The sequence below is a fragment of the Anoplophora glabripennis genome, unplaced genomic scaffold (genome assembly GCF_000390285.2).
Source record: "Anoplophora glabripennis isolate ALB-LARVAE unplaced genomic scaffold, Agla_2.0 scaffold570, whole genome shotgun sequence".
Lineage (NCBI taxonomy): Eukaryota > Metazoa > Arthropoda > Insecta > Coleoptera > Cerambycidae > Anoplophora > Anoplophora glabripennis.
The window spans coordinates 95,311-112,400 of record NW_019416711.1 but is presented as its reverse complement, the minus strand read 5'-3'; the positions used below and the strand labels follow the sequence as shown (position 1 = coordinate 112,400).

At 32.3% G+C, this 17,090-nt stretch overlaps 1 protein-coding gene across 1 annotated transcript in view; it reads right to left on the bottom strand.

Annotated features, from left to right (window-relative positions):
- Positions 1-12,885, bottom strand: part of LOC108912080 (proton-coupled folate transporter-like) — a 60,694-nt gene extending 47,809 nt beyond the window's left edge. The window contains exon 1 of the mRNA XM_018717241.2: positions 12,570-12,885. Within this exon, the coding sequence (XP_018572757.1) occupies positions 12,570-12,614 (45 nt within the window). The 5' untranslated portion in view covers positions 12,615-12,885. The remainder of the gene's footprint in view (positions 1-12,569) is intronic.
- Positions 12,886-17,090: the final 4,205 nt, after the last annotated feature.

The window sequence follows — 17,090 nt, the reverse complement described above, 5'->3', positions numbered from 1 at the left end:
TGGAAAAAACTGACACATTGTGTCAACTTGTCAGTTCATAATTTATCATTCCATTTTGCATTCATTTTATTAGTTACCTAATATTTATTAGTTGGTATTCTATAAAATATTGAAATAAAATTTGGAATTATACTACATATTTGTTTATAAAAAAACCTTAATACAACAACAAAACAAGTAACAAGGGAGTTATTCTACTTTCTCACACTAATGTCCTACCCTGTATTTCAGAAAATTAATATTTTTTCTAATTTTAATTTCATGTGTTTAGAAAACGAAGCCAACTACGATATGGTCAACATTCATATAAAACTTTCTTTAAAATAACTAACTTTATTTTCTAGTGAAGTTTCCAAGCTAAAACCTGGCCCTGTTAAAAACATAATATACGAGTACATTCTATTGACATACTGATTATGTTTGTACAATCAATTTTAAAACGTAGGGTACGATTTTCCGTAATAAACTTGTCCACAGAAGGTGGTGAAAATGGCCACCATCGACTAATTTTTTTCAAATCACTAAGGTTGCATAGGAAAAAACGAGAAAAAACTACATCTCAAGAGCGAAATGAGAATGGACGACAGAGCATTTCCCCTTAAACGATGGTACATGTTATATGAAACATTTTGTGTGTCGTGATGTGACGAAGCAAACGACTATTCGGAAATGTAATAAATAAAATTTTGAATTAAACCACGGTGGGTAGGTATTATGCAAAAATTCATCTTAGCGGTAAATTTGCAAATTTTTTATTTATCTAAATATTTTATACGGTTTCACAAATTAAAAGAATTGCAGTATCTTTTTTTATCAATCGCCAATTTGAAATTACTTAAATATAATTGAGATACGGGATGCCCCGATTTATAGGTGCATGTACCGTTAACATACCTAGTGAGCAAAAACAAATACAGTATACAAATATTTTTTTATTAAATAGATCCTAGGAACGCATAAATTTAGAAAATTCATAGAAACCGTAAATTCTAAGTCTGCCACGGTCTACGGTCTGCCAATAATTAAAAAATTGTATTACGGATATTTTTTCCAAAATTGATTTCGAAATTTGCGTACAAAATATTTACATATAGGAAACTTGGTATCTATATTTTTATATATGACAATTATCACATTATAACTTTTAATCATTCAATTTTTTTAATTACTGTCGAAAAAGAGCCATTTTTCATGATTTTTTCAAAAAATTTACTGTTTCTTGTTAATCGTTAATAGTAAAAAAATCGCAGCAGGCCAAGCCGAGGGGTATAGTATGGTGTTTTTAGATTCCGAATAACAAATTGCCAGTACATTTAATTTCAAATGACTTCAAAAGTTTTTTCTTTATTTTTATAAATACCTACACAATAAATAAAGAAAACTATGCCACAAACAAATAACTTCAGACAATGACTTCAGAAGTTATATTATTATTTTAATAGTTTTAACGCGAAATTAAGTCAATAATTTTGTACAGCTTTTTTATGCTTCTCGATGGCGAGAAACTATAATCAAACTATTCTCAGTCAAATTCGGCATTTTTTATGGGTTTCACATATTTCCGAAGCTCGATTATCTAGAAAATTCTCGATTTCTTTATTCATTTATGATATACTGGGCGTTTTTAATTTTTTATGATTTTGAATAACTCTTTTGTTTGTAAATATTTGATTTTTGTTAATAGATTTTTATGCAGTTTGTTTAATTATTACTATTTATTTTTTTAAACCTATTCGAAATCTGCTTAAAATTTTCTTTCAAATTATGTAACAAACACGATATTTATACAAAAAAATATTTTCATAAAATGAAATCGCTGAATGGTATCATAAAACAGTTAAATTACAATTTTTGTATAAATATTTTATATAATAAATGATATGAAAAGAAATTTAAACATGGATATCAAAAAACGAAGTATATTAGAAAGTTTGAGTTATAATTGAAAAACTGGATGTTATAGAAATATGTTGCGTACGTCACTGAATTTTATGTAAAAACCTGCATGAAAAAAACCTCTTTCCAAATATTTTTACATGCAAAAAAGTTATTCAACTATCATTAAAATAGTCACGTATTTTTTTCTCGAAATAGTGACTGCTCCGTACTTTTTGTCTATCTATCTCCTAGGAATATTTGAAAATCCCTCCAAAGTGTCGAATTGGCCCACCCTGTACAGGAAACGGCCGCTTTCCAGAAAAGTAAATAAACCATTCACGGATTCCAGAATCCGCCGGGCTAATAAAAACTTGACTGACCTGAATCGCTGAAAGCCTAGTTACGATCGAAGATGATTTCTCCCGGGCAACACTGAAGAACAGCACACATATCTCGATGCACTTTCGCTTACGGAAAACACCGGCCGGCCAAATGTATCGGTAATGGTAATCCGTGAATTCAAATGAGTTTTGAGTCCGGGCAACCACTTGATTCAGTTTAGTACGGGCTCCCACCATCCGGTACGTCTAAACGTCACCTCGCCAGACCCCCTACCTGACAGGTATCATCGCCGACATTGAACTTATGTAATGTTTATTGGAGTCGTTATGTAAGGTTCGATGGTAGCTGCTGTGAAGGGTAAATGATACATTTCAGTCTAGGGATTCTGAAAAATCCGGAGACACGGGAATCTCCAGTTACAAATAGTACCCCCTGTTAACTTATTCATTAAACTGGTTATGAGTACATTACTGGACTTTGATGTGGTATCAATCATACAGGGCGTTTTTAGAAGTGGTGATGACTGACCATTTATATCAAAAAGAACTAGTATAAGTAATATACAGTTTTTTTTTACCACACCGAGAGACATATGCTTAGTCCATTGAAAAGGTACATTTGGGGTTGCAAAAGTCAGAGCACGCAATTTTATTTTTTGAATGTCAAGAAGGGGTTAATGTAAAGTTAAATCCATGTTTGTGGGGACGCATCCCTTGTGCATCGGCCGCCATCTTGTAAAAAGGGCTTCCAATGGTTTTTACTACTACTTACTATATCGGGCAAACTATTCGTCGTACAGAAAATTTGTAAATGCATTTTTTGTTGCAAATTAAATTCTCTACAAATTTGGTAGCGTAACTTTTAGTCGTGGAACCAAAAATAACAAAGTTATTAACGAAAATAGATAAAAATTTGGGAACGAATTTTCTTTTGTTTGTTATAACTTTTTTTGTGGTCATTTTACAAAAAAATACATCAGAGCATTTTGATAGAGGGGGTTTCAAGGAATAATTTCCATTACAAACTTTTTTCAAATTTTATTTATTTATTAGGGTTTTACAGCGATGCGAAACTTACACTATTCTCCAGTACTAGTAAGTATACATTAATATGAATGATTAGGCATTAGGAAGTGCCCTTCAAAGTTTTCTTCCAGTTGTGCTACCACGTGCGTGCGTGACGTATTTAATTGTAAAAGGTATTTTGAGTTTTGTGGACACTATTTTGAATTTTGTGGACAAGAGGTGGGTTTCAGTGTCGACCAAGCAGAATCTGATGCAGATACCCTCATCGTTCGCTCCGCTCTTGCTGCATCCCAATCGTTCGACTCAGTCACTATTGTCGTCGAAGATATCGACTATCGGTCGATAGCCGCACGGTTTAAGGCGTCAGTACTTAAATCGATGTGTGCTATCTGCCCGGGTTTCGAATCCCGCGGCCAGTAGACCGTAGATTAGCTATGCTCACACGAAGGATTGGCAGCCTCTGTGCAGGTATGGTATTGTGGAAGAATGTTGGATTGGATCAATGTGAGAGATTGACAGCGATTGGCATTTGACCACCCCCCTAATTAATGAGGTTTTCCAGGTTTCCCTCATTCCTGCACTGAATGGTGGTTAGGGCCTACCAACATAAGCCGTTCCTGGGCGCAAATGCGGCCTGCTTAATAATAATATGCCGCCTCCTCACCCGCACAAGTCTCCGACTTCTGGGCTAATTCTCGTAGTTGGAATGAGGAGTAGAGATATTATTATTATTCTTGTCTTGCTCACAGGATTTGGAGGAACACTTCAAATGTATTTTTTTTTAACCATCAAAAGGACGTACAGCCGAACAATTATATTGTCCGTCAATTTTTATGTACGGAGACGTCATTGTGGATAATCTGTTTGTTTCTCCATGCCTTCTCAGGATGTGACACGATTTCAGCAGCTTACAACATCGGTAAAATGAAATTTCTCACAACCCTGGAGACACGTCCTGAGTTAGCTAGTGGAACAGCGTTATTCCTCAATGAGAGAGTCCCCTACTTTGCTCACTGCCGTTGGCGAACCTTTTTTCATCTCTTTATATGGTAGCAATAAAGATGATGATTCTCTTGACAGTCTTAGATATAAACGATTCGCCAAGTCAGTGACAAAGAATACATTTAATTTGTCTTCACTTCATCCAACACAAGACACAGCCCGCTTGCACAGCCTCCGAGTCTATCATCAGGTCCAGTCGTGGCTCGGAAATTACAACGACCCTCAACACTGGGTCTGAAAAAAGTATGAATAAATATTGGTGCCTGTTCAAAGTTCAAAACCTCCAGCATCCCCTGAGCTTCTAAAGTTAATATTCTGCCGATGCAAAGGAAACTGTGGAGCAATGTGTGGATGTCGGAAGGCAGGCCTCAAATGTTCTGCAGTTTGGCTGAATTGTTCTGGGGAGACATGCAGCAACATAATGGAGATATCAAAATTGATCGAGGAGAATGATTTTGAAGATGAACTGCCAACAATGACGCCACTTCATTCTCCATCCGTTCTCAACAATTCAATATCGGAAGCTCAACCAGATCCTGAGTCGCAGCCTGGCCCGTCAAAGAGACTGAGGACACAGTAGATTGGGAAATATATTTCGATATTTTTAATTACACTAATTATTGTCAGCTAGAAAATGTCCGTGGATTCTGCCTACTAGGGATACGACGTAAAAAAAACGCGCCACCAGACTCTACCTCGTAGGGGGTTGGGAAAAGAGTCAATAACTAATTAACAACATTGCAATGTCAATCATTAAAATGTTTCTTATAAAAGATTAGCGAAAACTATGCCTAATCATTCATATTAATGTATACTTACTAGTACTGGAGAATAGTGTAAGTTTCTCATCGCTGTAAAACCCTAATAAATAAATAAAATTTGATAAAAGTGTGTAATGGAAATTATTCCTTGAAAACCCCTCTATCAAAATGCTCTGATGTAATTTTTTTGTAAAATGACCAGAAAAAAAGTTATTACAACCAAAAGAAAATTCGTTCCAAAATTTGTATCTATTTTCGTTAATAACTTTGTTATTTTTAGTTCTACGACTAAAAGTTACGCTACCAAATTTATAGAGAATTTAATTTGCAACAAAAAATGTATTTACATATTTTCTGTGCGACGAATAGTTTGCCCGATATAGTAAGTAGTAGTATAAAAACCATTCGCAGCCCTTTTTACAAGATGGCGGCCGATGCACAAGGGCTGTGACCCCACAAACTGGATTTAACTTTACACTAACCCCCTCTTGACATCTAAAAAATAAAATTGAGTGCTCTGACTTTTGCACGCTAAGCCCAAAAAAATGTAACATTTCAATGGACTAGCTTGTCATAAACAGAAATTGATTAACCAGTGATATCAAAGTTTAGATATGCAAAATATATCTATTAAATCTTCTGCATATCTTGGCTTGATATCAAAAAATCTAGACAGGTGTGCAAAAGGCATCTTAATTGACAAGAGTCTTACCTGATAATATTGCAGCAAACAATTATTTTACAGATATATGTTGTTTATCTAGATTTTTGGTATCAAAGAACATTGCTTGACTTCAGTTGACAATTACATTTAAAGTAAAGTAAAAGTACAAGAACTAGTAATAAAGTATTGTAATAGAATGATTGAGGTAAATATTTTAAAATATAAAAGAGAACAGTAAATTTAGTAATTTGAAATTGGTGAAAATTGATGTAAAATAAATAATAGATTTGAATAATGTATTGTACAGTAAGTCCAATACTAAAATAAAATTATACTGTTATAGTGAAATAACCAGATAGAAGTCAACATAAATATAAACCCAGTAGAAGGAAAAGGCATAACAATAAATGGGACTAACCCAGAAGATAAAAATCCCAGGAAAGGAGATGACAGGTGTCAATTAAGGACTGTGAGTGTACTAGCAGGAATCAGAACGAGTTGAGGTGGACTAGCAGGTACGAGAAAGAATATCAGGCGATCAAGGACCGGAGGAGATAAAGGAATCAGAACGAGTTGAAGTGGACGAGCAGGTACTAGAAAGAATAGCAGGCGATCAAGGGCCGGAGGAGATAAATTAGTGTCGGATAGTGTTGCAAGTTATAAACTAAGAATATTAATTAGACTTGTGCAAAATTTAATTCCAAACATTCATACTTCAAACGTTATACAATAGTTTATGGTATAATTTTCAGTCATAGATGAGGCATTGACGTAGGTAGATTAGAATCACTTCTATTAGAGAAAGCATTGTTTGAACACTAAAAAATAAATTGTGGAAACTAATCACATACAATTTTTTATTTAAATTTAAAATATAATTGAATAGTAAAAATTTAATTATTTGAAATTAATTTTTAAGAGATATAGTAATTGAAATTCTAGTAATTTTCATTTTCTTTTCAAGAACATTATCTAAATTTATTTGTTGAAATAAAATTTTAAAACGAAACTTCAAATCTTAGAACCGCATCCTCAGATAAGATATATCATGTTCTAAAAGTATAATTGCTCTTAATTCAATCTGGTATAATAACAAGAAATTTCTCTGTAAATATAACAAATAAAATCCAAACTATATTTCAATTATTTGCTCGTGTTAATTGGTGCCCAAATAAATTAGGAGATCCAGAAGAAGCAGTGAAGCAGAATAAGATAGCAAAGATAAGGAACTTATCAACAGTTGTACATAAGGAAATTATCACACTATATATTTCCAAAAAAATCATATTGTCAACACTTTGGACATTACCTATCGTTGCAATAGTCCGTTTTCTAAAGGCACGCAGTTTTGTTCTATTAATTATACAGTGTAGAACAGCGAAATGGAATAAATCCAGTATCTCAATTATTATTGTGCATATTCATAAAAAAAATTCCGATGTTGGATTCTGAAATGACGGAAAACTTTCCTCCCTAAATTCAAGCTCCTTTGAGTGACAGTTGTATTATATTTAAATAGGAAGTAGAGGCTTTTGATATCTCATTTGGAAGGCCTTTTCAATCTTTATTCAAAAATATTATGGTTTTAATATTTATTGAAAAAATTTACAGTAAAACAAAATATATCTGCCAGGCGAAATTCGCTACAGCAATATAGAAAAAACTTAATTTTAACGTAGATGTTCCAAATAGTTCCTTGAGTTTTTTGGCAGCATCCTAGTCATAAATAAAAATGTATTTTAACGTTTCCTACATCTGAGGCGTGACCGACTTAACCGCAACCGTTATTTTTCTTCTCAAGTCAGTTATATCGCGTGGCTTAATTTTGTATATGATACTTTTCACATAGCCTCATAGAAAGAAATCTAAGGGTGTAATCAGGTGAACGTGCTGGCCATTCCAGTGATCCTCGTCTCTCTATCCACCGATTTGGAAATGTTAAATCGATGTATTGCCGGACATTGATTCGGTAATGTGGTGGTGCTCCATCCTGCTACAATCATATCACATCATCTGGAACTGGTGGGTTTGCTTTAGCAGGATATAAGTTTGACAAAGTTGGCACGACAATATTTTGAAGTAGAAGTAAATATATCTGCATTCAAGTTGCCATCAATGAAAAAGGGACCGATGACATGGTCTCCAATTATGTATACCCGCCCAAACATTAACCTTTTCAGGGTTTTTCGTTCGTAATTCTCTTATCCAGTGAGGATTTTCATTGGCCCAGTTTTGACAATTAACATGGCTGTAAAGAGTAAGAGTGGATTTGTCAGAAAACAAAACATTTTCTAATTGGATAACATTGTTATCTAACCTTTACACCACTTGTTTACAAAAATACGTTCTTCTATCAAAATCGCCCTCAAGCTCCTGAGTTGGAATCGGTTTATAGGAATGCATTTTATTTTCTTTTAACACAAGAATAATCAATGAGCTAATTGTCGTCTTGAACTATGTGGGTTTTCTTCAAACTCTAGCAGAACATCTAATTTGGTAGCGTTACTCATTGCATTTGAGGCTTCTTTTTTTATCTGCAGTACATATTCATTTTCGCGAAAGTGCTTTTCAATTTTGCTAATTATATCTTGGGGCATAGGCGGCAAATCAGGAAATTTTTCTTCAAATAGGCGGGCAACTTCGGTTTGTGATCGCATTCTATCTCTGCAGCCAATCATCTGTATAATTGTTACCTATTTTATGCGTTTCTGATAAATAAACGAAATTTAGGAATTGCAGGCAGCAAAACTCAAACAATACGCAAAACACTAACAACTATTTATTGCTGCCAATTAAATAGCAAGTAGCTACGCGTTTTCAATAAAACTGTCGATTATTATGTCTTCTTTTTTAGTTTTTAGATAATGTTGAAAAAGAACAAGCACATGTTTTTGTTTGTTGCAACGAATTTTATCAAGTTGACCGCTAATTTTTGCAATAAATATTAAAACCATATAATTTTTTAATAGAGAATGAAAAAACCTCGCTTCGCTCGTGCGACTTTTCCTCACTCGTCACACAATGTACTATTTTATATTGCAGGATGTTATTTCAGAATCGAAAATCGACGTGTCTCGGGATTTTTTACAACTATGCACAAATAAAGATACGTACTGAGTGTATTCTATTTGACTATTCCACACTGTGTTGATTGTTTAAGACTTCTGACCAATGATATGAATTAGATGATGAGTATGTACCAAATGTTGCATCAGTTAATGTATATACTTGCGAAGCTTATAATTTATTCTAACCGAAAGTTAGTTCGAGTTCTATACTAACGGCGTGTGTTTCCACAAGCAACGGGATGCGGTTCGTTGTGGTCTGGTTTATTTCGAACCAGAGCTGTCAAACCGGCATGTGGTGTAATTATAATTAACAAGTGTTGCAAAAACGATTGAAAAGACATGTAGATATTTGACTTGTGTGTGCTTGTAGAGAAGTTTGGTCAAAAGGCCACAGTCCATTTCCCAGGTTCGCTAAACTACACGCTGTATAATCGTGTAAACCTACCACTTAAGATATTTTTAACAAAATTTTCGTCGCTCTGTACAAAAACCATCTTTTATACTAATTTCCAACTACAATTTCATTGACATTTTGAATGCTACTTCCGTATATGTCTATTACTCACTTTGTGTAGGTAAATTTTTATTGTCTTTTACTTTTCTCTTTTCGTAAATTCTGGAGATATGTCGATTTTCTAGATAAATCGCTAGAAAATGTATGATTCACGCCATTTTGGTTTCTTTGAAATATTAAAAAAGACATAAAATTTTTAATGTAGTATGACAAATTATTATAGCATGATAAAAAGGTGTTAAAGCATTTGGCCTTCATTGGCTAAATTGTCTTTCATCAAATTTAATTCCTTCCGTTTGTTTATAATTGTTCTAATTGTTAACTACAGGTATTGTAATGGTCAAGAAACATAAATATAATAGATTTGTATATTACATTACCTCGAGAATTTAATTTAACATTTTAAAATATAAATCATTATTTATCGAATACTATCGAAACAAATAAAGTATACCATTTTTATGTCAAAAGGTTAGGAAAACAAAAATATTTAGTCAAATTTCTTATAAAGTGTAGCACAAAAAAGTTGGAAGCATTCAAATCAAAATAAAGGCTCGTATGTGGCGCCCTCTACAAAATGCGAAAAAACGGTGGGCAAATTTATAATCCTCATCCCGAAAAAAAACCCATATACGAAATTTCGTCAAAATATTATGAGTGTGGCAAAAGGTATTGCAAAAAAAATGCAAATAAAATTTAACTTTAACACCCTGTAACTCCGTTAATAATCAGTTTTGGAAAAAATGTTATAGAAAGAGGTAGCATTTATTTTCGGTCTAGAATTATTCCCTGATTTTTTTGCTCATCATTTCCGGACACGCTGTATAAAATTACAGAAAAGAAAACTGCGAATGAAGATCATATATTTAATCGTGTTTGTGGATCATCTCTTTTAGAATCATTTATATGCAATACATTTTTGCAGTTTCTAGTAAGTACAATTTATTGAAATCAGTGTTCCGTAAAAATATGTATGTAATAAATGAGCTCATTTCAAATTTTTCGTGGGAAACATCCATCTCGCATTGCAATTTTAACTTTTGGTCAGTCAGCAGCATTGTCTTTGGAATGCAGCGGCTTCATGGGTTGTGCAGCAGTGCCTGCATGTATTTGGTTTTTTGCTTCAGGTCAACGCAAGAGTATTGGAAAGTTGATGAGTTCGTAGCGGTACTGCCCATTGCGATTTCTGCAGTTTTCTCCACAGAACGCTGCTCTGACCCATTATTTTACACGTCTGTACGTAAATTACTACCAAACTTTGTTATAAAAAAATAATATTGTAAATGTCATTATTTTAAATGACATTATCTATTAAAACGTAATTTAAATTTTTGTAAGAAACTTACTTCCCATTTATGTAGATGTTAAATAACTCCAGTCCCTAATATTTTGAAAACACTTAACAATGTTTTGTTTAATTTGTAATCGTATAATTAACAAATATTGTAAGAAGAATTTAAAACGGACCATAGTAATACTCCATTTTACAACGATACAAAATAATTTTATATAGTAAAAAAATTGTGTTTTGCATGAATTAATGTGGGTAACTGTTTTTAGGGAGACACTGACATTAAATATGACCATTTCTTTGTTCATCTGAATAGTTGCAACCTAGGAAAAAATCAAATTAATCGAACTAATCCTTGCAGAGTCAAAAGGATCAACCAAGAATTGTTTTTATAGTATACAATTATTATTGGTGGAAGAATGAGTTTAATCAGTTTTTAATTTTTTTCAAAAGGGCAAAATTTGAAGAAAAAGTAACCAGTGAAATTGAAACTGTAAAGAGTCTGCGTTTTAGGTTATGTTAAAGATATTATTCAAATTAAATCATTTTTCTTTTTTCTAAGAGATATCTAACTCTGAACAAGATAAGATCTTTAACTGATTATATTGTAGAGAAACATGCCCCGATTAGCACTGAATTAATCTTGCAATATCTATTAGGTAAACACTTAAGAATTGAAAACAATATATTCAAATAACTATTATTATTAATTGGAAAACATGCCCGACATATTGAAATCATTAAATAGTTTAATTTTTCAAGGAAGCAGCTTTTATTCTTGTTATTCTAGAATACTTACTGAATGACAGTACCAATATTTGTCTTTCAAGGAATATCTGATTATATTTTGAATGTAATATTCTTGAGAACAGAAGAAAATCGCAAATATCTGAGAAAATTGAAACTGTAGCCCTTACAATGCCTATATGTGTATAGATGAAAAGACAATTTGATTTTCTCTAATATGGTGCAAAAAATACAGGGTGTTCCATTTAAATTTAAAAAATGTTGTCGCTTTTAAGTTTTCAAAATGTAACATAAGCACTTAGTATAATTTTCTTCAGGTGATTTTGATAGTAGAAGAGTGCATCTTATGTTATTTGTGTGTTTGAAAAAACAAGTGAAAGCTTCCAGAACGAAGAAAAATATAAGGAATATTCGGACGCTTTCGTCTGTCAAATTTTTTACAAAATGTCGATTATCTCGAAAACGGTTAGATTTAGGTACAGGTAACATTTTTGACTTATTTTTTATTTATCTTGCTGATAATGCAATAATATATAGGGTGTTCCTTTTAAAATAACTAAGTTCTACTTCAAGTATAACCGGAAGTGTTAAGTTGATGGCATTATTTTCATTGAAGAGAGCTTATCTGATAATCCCCGTAAACAAAATTTCAGAGTTATACTAACCTTGGTTTCTCTGAAATGTTTAATAGGCCACTTACCGTGAAGAACCCCTTATAGGTATAAATATAAATGCAGTAATATGTATTTAAAAACAATGAAATTAGGTAGGTTGCAGGAGGAATGAGGCATCCTGTATGTTGGAAGGTTGTTGTAAAATATGAAGAAACTTTCACGGAATTTTTATTTGAACTTTTTTTTGTATTATTGATACTATGGAAGAACTGGTTGCTGTATACTCACTTGCTGAAAAGATTTGTAAAAAAAAGGTCTATTTTAACATACTACATTCATGCAGTGTCCTAAAATAAAACTATGTGAAAGACCAAGAGACTTTCCACACAAGAACCTTTCAGATAAAACTAGATAAACCCAGTCATATTTTAACACATGGAACTTTACCAGAAATGTTTTTGTCTTTAGAACAGAACAATATTTCAACTTTCAATAAACAGAAATGATTTAACCACTTTCATACGCTTATGGCGTTACAAAAACGTAAAAATAACGAAAATTATTAATCAAAACACTAGAATTGACTTTCCATGTTGTTTACTTTACACTCATGCTGTCAAACTATCATTTTCCGCAGAAGAGCGTTATGAAATAACAAATTACCTCGCACGTCACTCCGGCCACGGCCTTTGCCTGGGTCTGCCTCATTGCGAAGATTTTACTCACTTAAGTCACTATAACCAACATCCGCACTAGAATAATCGCGTACAAATCTCTCGGTCCAGCAGTGCAACGCGTGTCCGTCTGTACGTGTGCCCGCGATAGTGCGTAACACAAGATCTTTAATGATTAAGTCTCATGGTCCTACGAATTAGACAACTTCCTATGGATGGGACGTCATTATGTGCCCTCATTACCATCTAATTGTGGGAAATTGTCGTTGATGATGTTTTCCTAGCAATTCAAGCGAAACTTTGCTCATTTCTCTGGCATGTAGATAAGGTACCGATGCGATTGTTTTAATTAGGATTAAGATTTAACAAAATTTATTATTTTCAATACCAACATTACATATTTCTGATATGAAAAAACAATTTTTACATAATCCGTTTCAGAAATTTTTATTCAGAAACTTCAATTGGAATAGTAGATCTATTTAATTAATGAATACAAAATTGAGGGAAAAATTAATAACTTTTAAGGAAAGCAACATAATTTCGGTTTCGGCTTATTTAATTTGAACGGTGAAGGTCGGGGGACATAGTGACAAAAGGAGGAGGGTGTCCCCAGTGCTAATTTCGTTTCATAGAGTAAACGCTACATATTCCCAAAAAGCACATCAAAATTTGAAACAAACTTATAAATGCACAGAGGAGAAGTTATAAATAATGAAATAATGAATGTGTGTTTCAATACATTTAAACGTAATCCACTGAATTCTCTAAATAGTACAATAGTAAGAGAAAACGCAATTAAGCTAGTTTTCGAACAATTAACAATTAAATTATAAGTTACTTGACTGCTGTTGTATAATTTTCTCCTTTTCTGCATTTTTATATGCATCTTTTCAGTTGATCCCATGACATATGATAGTGGTATCACAAAATTTGTAATTTCATTAATATACGGAGTGTTCCAGTTTTATTGATGAAGCAATGAGGTCATAATGCTCTTCACTTTTGAGGTAGAGTGCATTAAGTTTTTCAAACAAAAAAGAAAATTTTCATTTTTTAATTTCCGAACTATCAAAGACGTCCAAACTAAATTTAGTACAGGAGATAAATGTATAAAGGGCAATATGATTAAAGAATACCAAGTAATAAATTAATCAGAAGCGTAGATATGGGTAATCAGTACCACAGTACCATTAATTAGGTAGGTCACAAAAGAAGTCAAAATATTCAGGCCCGTGTGTATAATAAAAACAAAAATTATTTTTCGATAAAACATTTATTTATGAACAAACAACGTCTATTAATAATTTTTAATATCTATGTGTCGCCGTTTCGCGGCAAACTTAATTCTTGACTGGATTTATTTAATTTTCAGGATTGTTTTCTAGTGGTAACAAACTATTTAAAGTCTCCTAATTTTTAAATTTGAACTATCTTTTCGTCTTTATTATAATATTTTATAACGCTATAAGATAATAATCTGTAATATGTGTTTGATATGTTTTGTATATCACGAATCCAATTTTCATTTTATTTATTTCATTATTGAATATACTATAAATATACCTATTATTATTGAATATAATATAAATATGTGATCAATAATACTGCGAGAATTATTTGCTACCCTTGAAGGTTTACTACTAAAATCGGTTTGACTGAAAGCAATAAAGATTCGGAGTGAATTCATTGAGTGAAATTATTGAGTACATTTTCACTCAATATCGGGCATTTTGATCATTTTACTCATTTGCGATTATATTCAAACTGAAACTGAGTAATTTCACTGAAATATAGGTACGTCTTAAATAAAATCTTCACGTAAACTCGTATTTGGTGCACTTATACCTAAATCAGAGTAAATGTCCTCATTACTGAGTGAAATTAAATGTACATATATTAATTTCGAGTAATTTGATTGGCGCCGTGAAGATGGCATTACTCATATAGGGGCTCGTTAGATGCTTCATAAAAGCGCGAGCGCCAGGAGAACCGGCCTTAGCCGGCGACGGCGGATCTCAGCTGGCGGGTCTCAACCAGGACAGGAGGAAGGAGGCCCCGCGAAGTGAACTAATTTCAACACTGTATATCCTAATTAATCATTAATGAGTGATTTATTTTTGCACTCAATATTTAGTTAATTAAAAACCAAGTCTGAATAAAAATTGACTCAATAATAGTTAAATTTAAATCATATCAAAATTTTGCAAGAGACCAATTCGATAGACAATTGAATACTTTATACGAAAATAGTGCCCGTTTGACAAAATTACCAGGGGCGTAGAAAACATTTTTCAAAAAGGGTCACGTTGACCCCGACTCTACGACACTGCTGCTCATAACATTTTGAGCAGTACATCAAACATTGGTATTAAGGTGCTAAGTACGCATAGCAAATTTGAAATAGAAATGTTCAGGCATTTTGGAATTATTGCAGACAATGTTTAATTTTATAGAAACTTTGACGCCCTGTATCTCGTTAAGGAGGCATTTGCTACCCTATGTTTATTAAGGCTTTTTGTCTTAATTTTTCATGTATTATCTACCCTAGAAGTCTGTCAGCTGTTTTTTGAATCACCCTGTATTTATTAAGTCTATTACCATTTTATTTACTACCAACAACAATCAAATCCCTATATCTAACATAAATTACTGAAGGTTTGTTGCCAAGTTAATGAAATTCCAATAACAGTGCTAATTTTTTTGCAAACTAAATGCGATATAAAAAATCAAAAACAGGGAGAATGAAATAATCACAAAAAGTAATGATGAGATCATTGTATTGTGGATATATTTAGTAGCGTGGTTCTAAAACCTTGTTATTTATTTTTACATAAAGATTAATTTGAATTTGGTTTGGTTTTTATTAATCGTAGAGTACAAAATTATTTCTGGTTAATTATTACAATTAATCTTGGTATACGAAGGCACTTTGATTAAATGCTTTAATTGAATTATCGTGTTGTGAATGACATCATACAAAACCAATAATCTTGAAACTGTAAAGTACTGAACGGTAGAAATTTTGAAGTAGATGTAGATAGGTACATACTAAAATGCTCGGCCTTACTTTAATAGTGATACAAACATATGTCCGGAAACGTTTCGTTTGGAGATACGGAGGATTACAATTGAGGAAAAAATGTTTTTTTTTTGTAAGAACAAATGAAGCAAGAATTTTATTCAAAGTTGATATGCAATTTCCATATGTGCACCCTATATTTTTTCTTCTATCCAGAAATTTTTTAAATAAGGATAATATAATAGATATATGTATATATTATATATAGATTTGTTGCTAATTAAAAATATATATATATGTATTATATTATAAAAGTAACACTTTCATTTTATTTTCACCGTTCCAAATTTTGTAGTGATATTTATTTTCCTTCATAGGTGTATTGAACTGTAGATCCCCTCGTTTTATTACTACCTCCAAGTCTGTAAAGTCCCGAAGAAAAAAATTATTTTGCATTGTTGGAGCAACTCATTTGATTACTTTGTATCAATCCCAACCACATACTTGTCATGTCTAGATGTAGATACAGCTTTTACAATAGGAATATTTCCAGGTCAATGTCGCTACATTTCTGCAAGAGGTCGAAATACTTGTAATGCAAATATATGGTCCGTTAACATCGCAATGAATTTGGGAGGTGCCCGGCCTAAGAATTTATTTTGTCAACTATCCAAAAGAAGCTTGGTTCTAATTCAAAACTTATCTACCTCTGAAATTAGTCCATTCAGTTCTGTAGTCAAAAGTGAAAGAAGATGTATACACCCTAATTATCAATCATACTATAAATAGTAAGTATAGTTATACAATACACCTCAAGAATAACAAGAATATCCCTCTTGCAATTTCTCTTGGCTTAACTTTGATGGCTCCATCCATGCTATAATGTTGAAATATTTCAAGGCAAGATTTTTTAGCTCTATTTTATACCTACACGTTTATACCTTCCTTATTTTAAATATCATGTAATGCGATCTTTAATGCAGACTCCGAAGTACATCAATCTGTTTCCATTACAATTTGATATACGATTTCGATCCATTAAATATAACCTTGACGATGGTTTCGGAAATAATCGACCTCAGAGTTTACAAATAAATTTAGAATCACGTTATCCATGAAATTTAAATATTTCAACAGACTAGATTTAATTCGCTATAAAATTAATTGAACATTTACCATAAGTTAAGATTTTTTTAACTTCTTAGTTCTTAATTTGTATTAATTGTTTAGGAAATTTCAACATGACGCCTTATGTCTGAGGATTTACCATTTAAAAACACATATATGGGTTTTCCTACTGTAACTGTAAAATAATTATATAATAAAACAGATATTTTTAGACAGCAAATAAAGAAAATTTTAGTTAAGCACGGGGTTTGCGATAACTATAAAACCAGTTTTGATTACTTTTTAAGAAATCCGGGTAGGTATGAGAAGAAAGGTAAAAATGTTAGACGCTATTGTACTCGTATATAGCACAATGACTAT